This window comes from Aphelocoma coerulescens, assembly GCF_041296385.1.
Source record: "Aphelocoma coerulescens isolate FSJ_1873_10779 chromosome W unlocalized genomic scaffold, UR_Acoe_1.0 ChrW_unloc_scaf_3, whole genome shotgun sequence".
NCBI classification, from domain to species: Eukaryota; Metazoa; Chordata; class Aves; order Passeriformes; family Corvidae; genus Aphelocoma; species Aphelocoma coerulescens.
The window spans coordinates 1,842,694-1,859,943 of NW_027184082.1; the positions used below are offsets into that span (position 1 = coordinate 1,842,694).

At 45.5% G+C, this 17,250-nt stretch overlaps 1 protein-coding gene across 1 annotated transcript in view; it reads left to right on the forward strand.

The window, feature by feature from the left end:
- Positions 1 to 17,250, forward strand: part of LOC138102863 (ubiquitin-conjugating enzyme E2 R2) — a 176,201-nt gene that overhangs the window by 150,819 nt on the left and 8,132 nt on the right. The window contains exon 3 of the mRNA XM_069000614.1: positions 14,839 to 14,936. Within this exon, the coding sequence (XP_068856715.1) occupies positions 14,839 to 14,936 (98 nt within the window). The remainder of the gene's footprint in view (positions 1 to 14,838; positions 14,937 to 17,250) is intronic.

The window sequence follows — 17,250 nt, forward strand, 5'->3', positions numbered from 1 at the left end:
GGGCACTGCTTAGAGCTGCAAGTTGCAGCTCGGAGCAGGCCCAAGGTAAGAGTGGAGTAAGAGAGAGAGAGAGAGAGAGAGAGTAAAAAGAGTAAAAAGCAAGAGAGCGAAGTCCTTGTTACAATACAATAAATCCTCTTCTGTACTGAATATTCTAATTCTCACTAGCCAATCTAGTACAAGATACAAATCCTATAGCATTTACATACAGCCTATAAGAGTTATTACATTACCATAGAGTATTACATTTTAACTTCTAAAAACTACTCCTTGGACCCCTTCTGCTGAGCTAGTAGGGTCTGCTCTGACCCTTGGACCTGTCTGCAAGCAGAGGGTATTGTTCAATCAAGAGGGGATTACCTTCAGTCGGCCATACCATTGTTTTCCAGTTGTTCAGTAACTAAGGCTTGGTATCTCAAAGGTGGCTTTCATTTCGATGTCGCTTATAGTTTTCATATTCCCAAAATCTTTTGTCAGGCAATCATATTTATAAGGCTTTCCTGTTTCATCTTCCCCAACATTTTCCAAGTTAATTTCTGTGGATGGCACTCTGCTCCAGTGGCTGCAAGGAAAAATTTTGATGTTTAGGGGTGATATCAATTTTTGTTCCCCACTGAGACATGGCATCTCTTCCCCACAGTGTGAATTTGGTGTCTAGGACATATGGACGAAGTGTCGCTATTTGTCCTCCAGGACCTTCAATTTGGATGGTGTGTTTGGATTGCTTTGCAATTTGGGTACCTCCAATCCCTTGTATGATGCCCTGAGATTGAAATTCCCATTGCGCAGGCCACTTATCAAAATGGCATGACAGACACATCAGCACCTGTGTCGATCATTCCCATGATACTGGTTTTATGTGATTTGTGATGGAGCTTACATTCTATTACAGGTTTGTTGTTTCCCAAAACCTCAGTCCAACAGATGGCTGGGATATGACCATCTGTGGGCAGATATTTGGGCAGTGGAATGGCCTGTGCAATGACTTGACCCTTTGGCATAAAGTATGGTAGATATATACATTGTACAATTAGGTTAGAACACCCGTTCTGATCCACTTTCATGAGTGTAGGTGTAACCTCTATCCCTGCAGGTGTTTCCCGAGTGTCCCCAATAACAAAAAGGTATGTAAAGTCTGGCATGTGGTCCACATTTTGGAATGAGATGGGTATTACAGTCTGTTTGTTGTTGTTGAAATGGTGTGCTTTATCACAGGGTACCTTAAACCTGAGTCCAGAAGTCCAAGTTGCTTTGTCTGCAGCCCTATTTATGTCTGAACGCAGAGCTGTTAGGATGCGTTGAGTCGCTAGTTTCCCTGCTGTTGACCTGGGGAAACATTCTTTGGAGAGTTTTTATCAGCAGTTATAATTGCTCTGCAATTGCGAGCTACATGTCCCTTTTTCTGACAACGATAGCATATAAGGTTACCTTGAGACTGAGTTTCCCCTGTACCCGTAGCATTCTCCACAACTTCCCCAACCATCCCCACTTTTTTCAAAAAGGGAACAGCTGTGTTCAGCTGTACCTTCTTTGTACAGACTTCGGGGATGGATTCAACAGTAGGAGCGGGATGCAGAGGGAGAGTGAGGATGACTTATTTGCAAGCATCATTCATATTAGCTTAGAGAAGTTTGAGTAGGAGCGCTTGTTGGAGGTCAGGATTCGGGACCTGGGAAAAGACAGCTTCGCACAAACGGTTATAAAAGTGAATAATATTTTCATTTGGCAATTGCTTGATGGTGGTATAATGAGAATTAGGAGTTTGAGATGGTAGTAATGTTAAGGCCTTTTCAGCAGCATGTGTGATTTCAGTAAGAACTGGACGAGGGATAAGCATTGCTTGTTTTTGAGGATTTGCCATATTATTGTCACCAGATAAAAGGTCTAATGTGATATAATTGTTGTCAAAGTCCAGGTAATTATCTGGAGTTTGCCACAAAATTTTCAGTAAATCAGACAAAATTATTTTCCATTGCTTTTTCCACATCATAAAATCACCAGGTGTGAGAAGAGTTTGCATCAATGTAAGTAAATCATGAGGTACAAGTAAGTGAGTTGCAAAAGTAGCACTTAAAAGGCTCTTAAAATAATTACTCTGCATTCCAAACTCCTTAATTGCCTTGCACAAATCCTTAATATTAGAATAAGGAAGGGGTGTCCAACCAGGGTTTTCTCCATTGCTAGTACGAGAGAATGTAGTAGAAGCAGTTGGAGTTACTTCCTGGTAGCCATGGGTTCTAGGATTTAGAGAGGTAGTCACAGGATTGTGGGAACCTGGGGCAGGACAATGGGAAGCAGGGGCGGGGAGTGGAGGCGGGGACACAGCCCAAGGAGGGGAGGGGTTGGGGGCGGGGTTGTGGGAGGCAGGGGCAGTACTTGAGTCATGGGCGGGAACAGAGGGAGGGGTGAAACACGATGCTGTGGGGGTGGGGTTAGGGGCAGGGTTGGGGGCGGGGTCAAGTTATGACATAGGAGTGGGAGGGGATGGGGACAAGAAAGGATTTGTGGGGTAGGGGATAAAGGGATTGTGGGAGGTGTAGTTTGGGGATGAAGAAACATTGCATCCGCCATTATTGGAGACAAACAAACTCGGAGAAAAGGGGTTGGGGGGAGGGGGTTTTTCCCGGGCGGCGAGCACATGGCAATGACTGTTCCTGGGAACAAAGAGATCAGGGGAGAAGGGGTTTTTATGTGCGCTTGAAACATGAGGGCTAGAAACTGGGAACAAAGGAGTGGAGAAGAGGGGTTGGAAAGGTCCTGGAACGGGCTCCAGATTCCCATCCAAGGCAGGGTGCTGAGGAAACACAGGTGAGCCAGGAGGACGATAGCTCTCCTGTGCTAAAAAGCAGTCTGCTCTAGCTGTGTTTTCCAGCGTAGGGGAAGAGGGGTCTGGGACATAGGGGTTGGAAGAGGGTATAAGGGAATTAACAGGGTTTTTTTGCAGAGGCTTTTTATGTACTGCTTTTTTCTCTGGCAAAGTGTAACTTAGTAACAGGAGAGGAAAGAATTTTGAAACTGTTTCGTCTCCTGCACGCCTAAGAGAGGAGAGTTTTCTCTCCACCTTATCCCAAAATTCAGCAGATCTTATGTCCTCTGAGGTCAGATTAGGAAAGTACTGAAAAAGCCATCGTACAAAAGATTGAACTCGATTTTTAGGGTATTTATGCCCAGTTAAAGAAAGATAACTTTGAACTTGGTGGTATATTTCTCTATGGTGTGAAAAAACATTAGATCCCATTATGAAAGCAACACCACAAACCTCAACCCCTAATCGCAAAAAAGGAGGTAAAATAAAAGAGAAAGTTTGCACCGGCACCAGCTTAAGACAGGAGCCCCTAAACCAGCAGGGAAATACTCACCAGAATTCTGGATTTACCACAGGAAAGCAGGTCTGGAGAAAAAAAACATGTGAGAAGGGTCTTCTACTTACCAGCCATTCTCTCGCCACGTGGTGTGGGGGAGGGTACAGGCTGAGGCTCTGGGTTCACTGTTACACAAAAAGTAACAGCTCGGAACACAGAGCTGGCACAGCAGGACGCGCAGAGCTAACTTCGGCAGACAAACAGCTGCCGGGACACCCTAAAAGTCTCTCAGAACCGGGGTTCAGAGATAGCACGTTGGGCGCGAAATGTGGAAGGTATCTTTTCATCTTTTTACTGGCTAGGCTAGTGGTTTAATGCCTTAGAAAGCCTCGAGCAGCCTAGAGAGGTAGCATAGGCCATCTAGCACTTTAGTAGCTCTAAAATCAGTACCTGTATCAGCTGCAAAGCAAATACCATCAGCAGATGCAAAGAGGGAGAAATATAGCTCTCTGCTCACTCAATATCCCGTAGTTAGAAGCTTTCAAAAGAAACGGACAACAAGAGATGTTCACAGGAAGGCAGCTGAGCCAAGAGAGGGCGAGACCTCCCACAATCTTCTCTTTTATTAGGAGAAGGGGAAAGGGGAGGACTGGGGGTGGACCCGGGGTGACTGGCCAATCAGACACTGCTAAAGAGTTTGAGTTACATTTGGTTTGGCCCGCGCTTAGAACAAAGAAGCTCACAGCACGTGGCAGAAGCAAGTGTCTTTGGGAGGGGGAGGGGAAGCTCAGAACAGGCAGCAACAATGTTCCGATGGCATGAAAGTACACTGTGCACCAGTATCAACCAATGCATCATATTTTTGTGGCTCTGATGTGCCAGGCCATCGAATCCACACCATCCAGAAAACCCGGTTCTCCCATGCCTCTTCCTGGCTAGAGGCAGGGCCCCTCTAGCCCTGGTTATCATTCTTTCCCTGGGCATACGTGCTCGAGGTACCTTCAAGGGGATCTGACATATCATCCTCCCTTCTGTAATACCTGGCAGCTCGGTCACGGGAGGCTGAGGCTACTTTCACCTTAGTGGAACCCCCTCGCTTAGTGCCTCCCTCCTTGAGTTCACGCACCTGCGCTGCCAGGACAGAGGTGGGTTTCCCATTCCACCTTCTCATGTCTTCCCCATGCTCACACAGGAAAAACCACAGCTCAGCTTGTGGGGTGTACCCTCTCTCTCTAGCTGGGGGACAACGCGCTCTGACTTGGGGACCTGTGGCTCGCACTGGTGCCACACTCATTTTCTTCATCTCCTCCCTCATCTCCTCTCCCATTTCCTTCCTCATCTCCTTCATCTCCTCTTTGAGGTCCTGGACCACAGCAGAGACATGAGCTTTCAGTGGACCATTGACCATACTGTCATAATTCCTGAGCTTGTTGGCAACAGAGCCCACTGTTCTTGGTTATTGTCAGCATCAATCGTTGCAATGAAGGTGGTTTATTGCAGTGGCCCTATCTTTGCCAGGTTCCACATCATCTGTCCTGTGCACCTGACCTTATCAGGGTCATTATCATGCTGTCCACCCTTCCCAAAGAGTACCTCTAATACTGCCACCTCTCTTAGCTTCTGGATCCCTTCCTCGAGTGTCTTCCACTGCATTCTATGATGGTACTCCTGCATTCTTTCTTTGTGAATGAACCTTTCTCTCATACTCATTAAGAGCCGCTCCCAGAGAGAAAGGGGCCCTGGCTCCCTCACAAATATCTGGTCCACACCTGGGTCCTGGGTCAACGATGCCAGATATCTGGCCTCACCACTATCCAGTTGCACACCTGTGCCCATAAGGTCCCAAACCTGAAGCAGCCAGGTTGTATAAGGCTCACACCCCTTTCACATGATGTCTTTTCGCATACTACGGAGACTGTTGTACGACAGGGACTCAGTGATGATTTCTGGCTCTGGCTCTCCTGCTGGTTGTGAGGGCCCTGGTTCCCCATCATCATTAACTGGTCATACTGATTTGGTCTTATACTTCCTCCTTTGCACAGGGGCGACTGCTGCTGGCTGTGGTTGTCCTTGTGGTTCAGCTGAAACCTGGACGGTTGTAACATCCGTGGGTTCCACTGCTGCACCATCGGACTCACCCTCTTTGGGGCAGGGAGAGGGTTTTTCACTAGCTGAGGAGGTGTATTCCCTTAGCAATTGGCATATCCCCTGGTGCACCTGGCCCATCTCCTGGCATATCTCCTGGTGCATCTCCTGCATCCCCTTCACCAGTACCCCCACCCAGTTCGGGTAGTCCATTTCTGAGGTGGGCTGTTGGGCGGTATCAGGCTGTGGGGCAGGGTCAGGCTGTGGGGCAGGATCTCTAGTGTCTGGGGCCATGTCAGGTTCTGGGGCAGGATCAGACTCTGGGGTCGGATCTCTAGTCTCTGGGGCTGGTGTCTGGGTAGTTATCCAAGCCAATCTCAACTTATCCTTGAGTGCTAAATAGAGTAGGCCTACCAGCACCAGTTGGTTAGTACTCAGAGGGAATCGAAACCCTTTGAAAATTGGTGGGGTGGGCCCAAAGAACTGGTTGAGGGGTTGGGGGAAAACTTCCCCTGGTGTCATTTCCTCACAGAAGGTACCATTTTTAACATAACCCCAAAAACATGCACTCAGTGTCTGATAGCCCTTTATCCATGTACCCACATTCCGGAGGAAGTTAAAAGCCCATGAATTCCTCACCTTCTCGACCCATAGCGCAAACTGTATAACAGCAATGGTAGCCTTAGTCAGAGGACCCATGTTTAGGTAAGGAGCTGCAAAGGGGAAGAATATAGCCACGACCACCTGCCACTCGAACCAGGGTAAACTAGACCACATAGTGCTGCCTAACAAGGTTCCTATATCCAGCACACAAAATTAAGTTATCCAGGAACCGTTATTCCTTTTTCACCTCTCTCTCTTAATTACCTCAGGCCCCACGGTTGGGCGCCAAGATCTGTCTTGGTTTGAAAGACAGGTGTCTGCTAAGGAAGGCAGAAGCCTCCCTTGGAATGGCAGATGCAATCCCCTTTCCCTCCGAGTTATTATAATTTTGAAATCAAGGGCTTTTAGGCAAAGATGTGGGAAAATAGGAATAACAGCTCTTTACTATTATATATCTATATGTGTATAACCAGTCAAGCAAGCAACAATAACTATGGCAGTAACAGCAAACAATCACAAACCCAGTCCCAGCCTTCTCGGCTGTCAGGCCCTTTCCCCTTGGGTGCAGTTCCGCTCGCAGCCGGCAGGGATCGCTGGCAGCTCCCGGTGAGCAGGGCAGGTGCTATGGTTTTCCCACGGCTGCAGGGGGTGCTCTGGAGCGAGCTCAGGGAGCACGCAGCACTGGTGCCCTGGGATCCCGGGAAAGGGATGGAACAAAGAAGCTTCACAAACCCCTGGGCATCCGATCCCGGTTCCGGCCGGACCCTCGGGAACAGCAGGCTGGAACGGCAGACTGGAACGGCAGGCTGGAACAGCAGGGACGGGCACAAATCCCGGATGGCAGATGAGGTGTATCCAAATGGGGAACCCCCCCAGAGATCTGGACAGGCAGGGCGAGCACGGCTACAATGTAGCGAAAGCTCGAAGCAGCGGCAGGGCAGGGCGGCCACGGCCCGGCTCCGAGCGGGGCAGGGAAGGTGGGCTTGGGATCCCAGTGTTTCTCCAGTAGAGAGGAAAAGCAGCCAAGGAATCCCACTCACTCTCTCCGGAACTCAGACCCACTGCCCACACACCCAGGTGAAACAAAAAGAGCAGCCAGGTCCTTTGTTTTTCTTAAGTACTCGTCCATTTGTTCCCCTAGCAACATGTATAGGGTGAAAATTCCTTTAACAGAGAAAAAAAAAACCAAAAAACCAGGAGAGCTCCTAAAAAACCCCCAACACTTGGCGACTTTTTCTGTGGTCAGTAACGGTGGAAAGGTCCACGCCACTTCGCCACCAGTGGTGCTTCTTTTCCACTCCTTAATTAGGACCCAATCTCCTGGTTGGATGTTATGAATAGCAAAGTCCAAAGGCTGGGTCTGTGCCAGCTGAGCTTCCTGTTGAATGGATTTCACAAGAGACAGTATCTTGACCACATATTATTTTAAATATACGTCACTTATTTCCACCCCCCTTCTATTTGGTTGGGAGTCTGTGTAAACCTGGCTTCTGTGGGCTGTGGTCTCCTCCACCCCAAACCCAGCCAGGGAAGAATCTCTGCTTTGTTTGGCTTTCTTGTGGATGCATTCCTCTTTCAGCCTTGTTTGTTGTTTTGTTTTTTTTTTCCTAGGCCTGAGATGATTAAAGAATGGGTTTTCCCTTTATCTAATCTTAGTGGTTTAACTAACAGTCCAAAGTCCTAGTCAGGTATCTTCAGGGAGGTTTCTTTGGTTGTAGCTTCTTTATACAGTTTTTGTTATAATAATATTCTTACTCTGCTGTATAATTCTATACATTATGAAGGATTAGTTTTTATGATACAAAATTAACACACAAAACATTTTAATACAAAATGTTCTCATGCAAACATATCCTTACATCAGGGCTATGCTCTGTTTTCCAGAAGACAGATTATAGCACTGTTGTAATTTAATCTTGACACAAACCAGAAACTGTGGCTTTATTTTTGGTGGGAATTAAAATGAAATGAATTCTTTTTCAAACTTAGTTTTATTATCCCAAGTAGCTTTTTCTTTTGAATTTTAGTGAATAAATTGCCTTCACCACATTCTGCACCCACAACTGAGTAGCATGTATATTGCAGAATGTGCTGTAGTCACTACACTGATTGGCATCAACAGGAGGAGTTAGGCAAAGTTAAAATACCCTCTTAAGACATATGGCATGAGATTCAACAGCACATTAGTTTGAGAGTTGGTAGAAGGTTTTCTGTGTTTTATTCATGTCCTATCTGCAGTCCATGGCTACCCCTCCTGGTTTAGGAAGGGAGATTCAATAATTTCTCATGTAGCATTTGCTTGTGTTTTGTTAAGATTCTTTAATTCACTAATTAGTAAATCTGAAAAACTTAGCCAGATTGTAATAATTTTGAAGCCTTCCGAGGCAGAACTGGGAAGGTTAGTACATATTTGTATGATTTCAAATATGTATAAATTCTTATACCAACTCTTAGGATAAAATTGGTTAAGACAAATTATACATCTATAAGACCTTTAGGCACACCATTTCTCAGTAAAAGACAAAACAAGTTAGACAAAAATCAAACTCAAGAATATGTAGAATGCTTTAACTAATATTTGATCTCCCACCAAGTCACTTGCAATGAAAACACAAACAAATTACAAATATTAGCTAACTGACAATACAAGCAATTATGGTGACACTTTAAATTTCATTGGTTTTCATGCAGCTCCATCTCATGTGTTGGTAGGTTCCTATAAAAGAAAACTGAAAATTTGGCCCACTAGACCGATTATTAAAAAGAAGTAAAAACTTCTTGTGGCTAAGACGAAGTGACAGAGTCCATGTGAAGAAATGGTTATCACATTTAGGTGTGATTTTGCTGCTTGCAGTTTCTCTGCTCTCAAACTGTTTTCCTTATCTTCGATGCAGGGATGTTTGACATTCCTAGAAAAGAGAAAAGAAACAAATTTCCCCGAAAAAAAATATGTCTGAGTGAAACAAGTTGTTAATTGCATTAACTTATTCAGGTGGAGTTCTAGCTTTTATTCTATGAAGTGCTTGTTGCACAACTTTTGTTGTTTCCCACAGGTTTTCAGTGGGGTTTCCTCCAGTTGATTGTTCAGTGGAGGGAGTGAGACTGCTTTTAAAAGTTTTGCAAGAGTTCCAGTCTGTGAATTAGGCATCTGAGTTGCTTCTTTTTTTTTTTCAGGGTTTTAGTAGGCTTCTGCTTTTTGCCCTGAAGTAGTTCGCCTTATCAGTTTGCTCCTTTTGTTCCAGTGATTTTCCTTTTGGACATGATCAAGTTTGGTGGTAATGCCATTGCCTAAAGCCTTTTTATTTTTTTTTTTTAATACCCAATCACTTTTAGTAACCAATTGCTCCCTATCCCATTTTTTTTTTACCAAGTCCACCCCAGGAGTAGAGAGGTGACTAACAAATTATCCAAGGAAGGACAACAAAACATTTTATTTGCACTGGCCACCCAGAACAGGCATTTTCCCCTAAAGTTTTCCTACAGCCCCCACAGAGGAAGCTGCATGATAAATACCTAGGCCTGCATAGGGACAACACCATCCCCACAAGGCAGCAGCTGCAGAATTGGTCTCAGGATTAGAACCTGCCAATTCTAGTTCTCCACAACAAACCACAGATTGGGGTGGTTCCCCACAAGATAGGAGTTGCAGAATTGTCTTCAGGACTGAAACTTGCCAATTCTGGTTTTTCACAACAAAACACACAAAAAGCACAGGGGCATGGGTCCCCTCCAAACAGGAGCTTTAGGCTCCGCACAAAACCCCATGTAGACAAAGAAATTAAATCCTTAAATCCATTTACCACAATTTCCACAATTCCCTCAGAGAAAGATGTGTTCAAACTTCTAAGCCTACAGAAGAAACCACAATTTCCACAACCCCTTGAATAATCAAAGATCTTTTTGACAATTTTCCCCCTTTAGGGATAAAATTCAAAATGGATCAAGAGGCTCCTGTGTCAACCAGAAAACACACCTCCTCTCGATCCGGACCCACCTTAAAAGTTAGCAAGGGCTCCAGTGTGGTGGGTCCCTGGTATAATGGAAACTCCTAACACCCCTAACAATCTATCTCTATTATCCTCTAGACTTCCTCCTCCTGAAGATCCAGCTGTCTCTGCTGACAGTCCTGCTTCCAGTGTTCCTCTGCCCTGCAGACACACACTAATTCCTTACCAACCACTGTTTGGGTTGGCTCTCCCCTGCTGAGGAGGGAATGCCTCTGCCACTTCCTTGTGGCCGACCCTGTCCCTTCTATCCTGGGGGACCCCTTGGGCCCTGCAGTTTATCCCTCTGGGGCTGTAAAAACTCTGCCATCACCTTTGCCTTTGCTTTTGCCTTTTCCTCATCCCTTCTTACATACACTTGCTGTATCTTTCTAACCAGTTCATCCAGGGACTTATTCTGCCTTTTCTCTTGTCCCCCTGCTACTGCTTGTGGGTACTCATTCTCCCACAGCTCAAAATCATTCGTTTCTCCAGTGAACCAGACAAAATCCTTAAAAGAAAATCCTAATCCTTCCACGTACAATCTGCATTTCCCAGATATTCCTTCCTTCTCCTCCTTGTGCTCACTCTCTTTATCACACACAATATACCAGAGCTGGTCTCTGTCCTGCTGCAGTGTCCAAACGCAGCTCCTCCTCCCCCACCGGTGCTCCCGGAGGGCAGGGCCGGCAGCACCACACCCAGCTGGGGCGTCCCGCAATCTCATGGGGCCGGGGGCCACTACCACCCCTGCCCGGGGGTGGCGGGGTCAGGCACTGCTCAGCACTGAGCCCCGGCTGCCCCACAGCTCCCACAGGCCCCCAGCCCGTGCTCCCGGTCCTGCACCTCCATGCCCGGTCCTGCCGCTCCTTGCCTCAACCATATTTCTCTATGGTCCCCTTCAACTAATTTTTTTTCTCGACATATCAACACTATTTTTCCATCTCCTGTTGTCAAGACTCCTTCTCGACTTTCCTTATTGTCCCCCATGGGCATGGATTGTCGAGACCCCTTCTCAACTCCTCTTATTGCCCTCCCCAGCATGGATGGTTGAGACCCCTTCTCGACTTTTCCTTATTGCCCCCTCTGGGCATCTGTGTCCTAAATTACCTCTGGGAGAATGTGTAAACCAACTCCACATTCTTCCAAGGGATTCTTCGGAGATATTTTGGGATCATCATCCCTTTTGCCAGGGCCCCTTCCTGGCTTTACCTTTGCTACCCTCCATGGGTGCCCTCCCAGGTTTACTCCCCGAAGATCCCATTGTACTCACCGGTGAGATTTTCAGTGGTCCTTCCCTGTGGACTCTTCACGGATCCCCCTGGTCCACCACTCGTCTGTCTCCTGGACAGTCTCGGGAACCCAATCAATCGCCCAGTGCTGGCCGCCACCAAGGGGAGCTGATCACCAAAACTGGATGAGGCGCACCTTCAGCTCTGCTCGCTGTCTGCTGCCCCCAGATGGTGGAAATATCCCAGACAAAAGCCCCCAAATTGTCAGGAAAATTAATCCGCAAACACCAGAGGTTTATGTCCAAAAAGGAGACAGAGGAGTCCTGTTACTTTATTCTAATAAAGGGAGAGGCTATGGGGCATTTCCCCTGGGGTCTCTCAAACTGTTAGAGGATGCAGCCTCCTATTTATCCTAATTTCCTGGCTGCATTTCCCTCTCTCTTTCCCCATTGGCTGAGGTACTTGAGCGGTACAGACTTCCCAAATCGCCTAATACAGACCCCCTTCTAATGTATACCCCCCCCCCTTTTTCTTTTCCTATGGAATTTATGGTTCTTCCCATTGCTTCTTCTGTCTCTCAGTATCTATCTTTACCTATCAGCAAACCCACAGTTTGTTTGTAAAGACAAATCCCTTTCACTCCTTTAATCAATCAGTGGAATTCCTCCCATTGTTTCTTTGACCTTTCAGTATCTAGCCTTTACCTATCAGCAGAGACACAGTTTGTTTGTAAAGACAAATCTCTCTCATTCCTTTCAAGGCTATATGGAGTTTTTAGAATTATACAGTAAAGAATTACAGGATATGAAAAATATAAATATAAAAGCTAAAATCCTAAGGCATCACAGCCACCCCCATAGAGCATTAGTCACCATCCAGGAGTCGGTATGGAGTACAGGCTACTTTTCTCATTCTGCAATCTCTAAGGCTGATTGGATGGCTTTCACTTCTACAAATTGACTCACCTTCCCCTTCAGCAGCCTCAATAACTCCTTGTGTGGGACTCCACACAGCAGCTTTCCACCTCCCATGGTTTCCTGTCACACAGCAGGATCCATCAGCAAATACTGCAAAGCGTCTCTCATTTTCTGGTAAGTCATTATATGGTGGTGCCTCTTGGGCACGAATCACCTTTTCAGGCAATGCTCCAAAATCTCTGCCTTCTGGCTTGTCTATAATCTCTTCCAGAATTCCTGGGCAATTAGTTTCCCCAGTCAAGCTCATTGTGTGATCAACACTTACTCCATGTAGCGCTGGTTGTGTGATGTGTTGAGGGGATGTTTACTCTGAACATCCAGTGTAGCACGGGCAATCACAGTGCTAAGAGGACACACTTCTGTCCCAACAACCTCTGAGGCAGTTCAAATCCCCTCATAGGCTGCTAATATCTCTTTTTCAGTTGGAGTATAGTGGGCTTCTGATCATTGATAACTCCAGCTCTAAAACCCTAATGGCTGACCTCAGGTTTCTCCTGATGTTCTTTGCTAGAGACTGCAGGTGGAACCATGTTCCCCAGCTGTAGTGTAGAGTATATTTTGCATGGCTGGTCCTGTCCGAACAGGCCCAAGAGCTGCTGCATGAACTATTTCCTGTTTGATCTGCTCAAAGGCCTGTTTTTGTTCAAGGTCCCACTCAAAATGGTTTGTCTTCCAGCTATAACCTGGAATGTGCATTCTCCAGAACCCCACAAGGCCTAGGAAAGCTTGTGTTTCCTTCTTGTTAACTGGTGGAAATATAGTTGCTGTCTTGTTGACCACATCCATAGGGTCAGGATGGTTTCCATCCTGCCATTTTATTCCCAAGAACTGAATCTTCTGTGCAGGTCCCTTGACCTTGCTTTTCTTTATGGGAAACCCAGCTTTCAGAAGAATCTAAATTATTCTTTTTCCTTTATCAAACACTTATTCTGCCTTCTTGCCCCACACGATTATGTTGTCGATATATTGTAGATGTTCAGGGGCATCACCCATTTCCAGAGCAGTCTGGATCCATCCATGACAGATGGTAGGGACATGTTTCCACCCCTGGGGCAGTTGATTCCAGGTGTATTTGACACCCCTCCACATGAAAGCAAACTGTGGTCAGCACTCTGCTGCCAAAGGAGTTGAGGAAAATGCATCAGCAATGTCAGTTGCAGCACGCCACTTGACTGCCTTCAACTCCAGTTCATACTGGGGCTCTAACATGTCTACTACAGTAGCACTCAGTGGTGGTATTATTTCATTCAGGCCATGATAGTCTACTGTTAACCTTCACCCTCCATCTGACTTTTGCACTGGCCATATGGGACTATTAAAAGGTGAGTGAGTTCTGCTGATCACTCCTTGGCTCTCCAGTTGATGATTCAGATCATGGATGGGAGCCAGGGAGTCTTGGTTGGTGCGATAGTGCCACCAGTGCAACAGTCCTGGTAGCAATTGGTACCTGCTGGTCTTCAACTCACAGCACTTCCACAATGAAGGGATCTTCTGAGAGGCCAGGCAGGGTGGATAACTGATCTTCTCTGTATTCCCAGTGGCTACACTAAAAGCCCATTGGTACCCCTTTGGATCCTTGAAGTACCCTCTCCTGAGGTAGTTGATGCCAAAGATACAAGGGGCCTCTGGGCCAGTCACAATGGAGTGCTTTTCCCACTCACCTCAGGCACTGGGTCCAACATTGATCCCTGGGGGACACCACTAGTGACTGGCTGCCAACTGGATGCAACACCATTCCCCACCACTCTCCGGGCCCAGCCACCCAGCCAGTTCTTAACCCAGAAAAGGGTGCACCTGTCCAAGCCATGGGCTGCCAGCTTTTCCAGGAGTATGCTATGGGAGATGGTGTCGAAGGCTTTGCTGAAGTCCAGATAGACAACATACACAGCCTTCCTCTCATCCACCAGGTGGGTCACCTGGTCATAAAAGGAGATCCGGTTGGTCAGGCAGGACCTGCCCCTCCTAAATCCATGCTGGGAGATGTATTCCCTCATCTTCACGAGATAACTTCCCCAGCACAGCAAAGCCATCAATGCCAAGGGAAAGCACAGAGCCATCATTTGTGTTAACATGTTCCCAAACTCAGCAAAATAAAGAGATAAGCAGTGCAGCTGACAAACTCCATGTTCCACACAGGAGCTTTCTACTTAATAACTACTATAGCTATAACATGCAATCTATATAACTGCCTTTGTCTCATCCCACATTTGCCACCAAAAAGAACTGGTGGGTTGACTTTGGCTGGATGCCAGATGCCCACCAAACCACTTTATCACTACCCCTTCCCAGCTGGACAGGGGAGAGAAAATAGCCTTGTAGGTTGAGATAAGACAATTTACTAAAGCAAAAGCAAAAGGTTGCGCACACACAAACAAAGGGGAACAAAAAAAGGATTTTATTCTCTACTTCCCATCAGTGAGTAATGTCCAGCCACTTCCCAGGAAGCAGGGCTTCAGCACATGTAGTGGTTTCTCGGGAAGGCAAACATTGCAAATAAACGCCCCCCGTTCTTCCTCCTTCCCTTAGCTTTTATATCTGAGCTGATGCCATATGGTATGGAATATCCCTTTGGCCCATTTGGGTCAGCTGGCCTGGTTGTGTCATCAGATCTCTGCCTCAAGCCAGGCTATTCTCAACTTTTGTTTCTGTCTTGCAGAATGGAGATGTATGTATTTCAATTCTTCACCCACCTGTAGATGACCCACAAAGTGGAGAGCTGCCCTCCGAGAGGTGGAACCCTACCCAAAATGTCAGGTAACTGTGAATCTGTGATGTACAGCAGTGACCTCAAAGGCCTATGATCTCTCTCCAAGACTAAGGCCCATGTTGGGAAAGTTTTGGAACAGAATTCAAGACTTTGGGAGCTTTAGATCTTGAACTGGGTGGGAACCAGACTTATCAAGTTGACTGAAGTACTGATGCTGAGGTGTCCTGATGATGGACTAACAATGTGGAGAATTCTGTCCTGTTCACAGGGTTTCATGCTCCTAAAGCAAATTATTTCAAATTTTCTGCCCTTCCCCAGTCGTTGTTATCCTATAGTTAGGGTTTTCAAACTCTTCCAAGATACTACTAGTGGAAAAGAACATTTTTGGTTATTTGTGCCCAGTAGGAGTAATTTTGTTCATAATCCTTCCTGCTCTTTGCCTTACAGTATTTGTGTGTCTCCTGTCCTGCAGTGTGATATCTTGAGCAGTTAGCCAGGTAGCTTTCTTCCTGACAAAAAGACCCAAAGGATCACTAAGTATTAGAGGCATTTGAGGCTAACCTGTCCTTTTTTTTTTATAACACCAGCTGAATTTCATTCTCATTACAAGACACTGCCAATAAAGAACTGATAAAACTCATATCAAGTAGCAGCTCACCTGTGCAGCTGGAGTAGTAAGTGATATAGTGAAAAAACCCTGAAGTAAGGTACTTTCTGTTCTAACATTTTAATGATTTATTATCCAAATAAGGTTAAAATAATTGCCTCTAGATTTTTATCATATGAGAATTATTCTTGCTCTCAGATTTATTAGACGTTGGTTCCTCAACTTGAAATCTGTTATTTATTGGTAAATCCAGGTAAGGATCTCAGGACACCTAAGGGAATACAGTGATTTGAAAAGGATTGTCTGACAGTTTAACTCCGCTTTCATCTAACTTGGCTTCACAAAATTCCTTTGAAAAGAGCCTCTGTCAAAGCAAAGATCTAGCAAGGGGGATTTAATGGATTCTTGACCCTTGAAATATGATTGTAACATGCACACTGCAAAGTGCTGAACTAGAGCTAACATAGCAGGAGACTAGGAATTGTAGCAGCCAGCAAATTATAACAACTGATGTTCCTCCTGGAGCATGCTACTTGAAGGTTAAAAAGGCCCAAGAGAAATGGTGCATCTTAGCTGCATGAAGTCATGAAGGGTTGGGAATCTGATCGTTAGAGCTTGAGGTAAAGGTTATCCAATCCATCTGTACCAAATACAAGTTCTAGTTCAGATTTTAAAAAAGGAAAAATAGGCTTAAATACTATCTTAAGCTATTATATTGCTAAGCTACGTTAACCTGTCCCTTTGCTCAGATCGCTATTAAACTGTTTTTTTCATACATCTGATATGGTTAGGACTAGGTGACAAGCTTCAGCTTATAGTTAGAAAACAGCTTTGGGCATTAGTTGCTTATAATGCACACACATTTTGAGTATTTCACAATATACAACCCTAAAGATTGACATAAAACTTCTTATGGTACTAGTTCTCTGATTTCTGCTCTCCCTTACCATGGTGCAGTTTTTGGTGCTTACTATTGGAACATGCTGGTCTTAACAGTGATATTTGGAAAGAAAACATTCCTCAGCTATATCATCAAGCAGAAATAAAACTTGTCCTTCACTGTTAGCCTGCTGCCTGTGTAACCTAGGAATTCTCTTCAGCTGCTGAATTTTGTAAATCCGCTTACTACAGATGACTGTGGTTGAAGTATCTGGAGTGAGGAATGTCATTCTTCAACTTTGAGAGCACCTGCGCATCTCTACACCTAATGGTTTCAAGCATGCTCATTAATTTTTTTTAACACAGTCAATATGGACTTTCCCATCACTTGGAGCTAGATGAGGCTGGCATAAGTAAATATAGAAAACATCCAGCAAGAGGTGAAGGAATGCAGCTGTGATCTGTATGGCAGAAAGTATTGCTTTTCTTATGTCCCATAAAGCTGAGGAAGTGGTGGTAGGGCTTAGGGGTTGAGGCTCTTTGATAAATTTTAGTTGCCTTTCTCCCTATCTCGCCTGGCCTCACTCTGTCTTTTGAGGTGCACAGGCCAGAATTCAGCACAATATTCAAGATGTTGGTACATCTGTATCTTGTGCTCATATGTGATGCCCCATCTTACTATCGCTTTGTTTTCTGAGGATACCAATTTTTGTTGGCTTTTTTTGGCTGCTTTAGTGCATTGAGCTGGTTGCAGAAACTGTTCAGATGTAACATTACTTTCAGTACAGTCTAAGTCTGATACTTTTGTTGATACATGGAGAGAAAAGGCAGTTAACAGTTCTGATTCCTTGAGCCTCTACTGGCTTCTCTGCTGA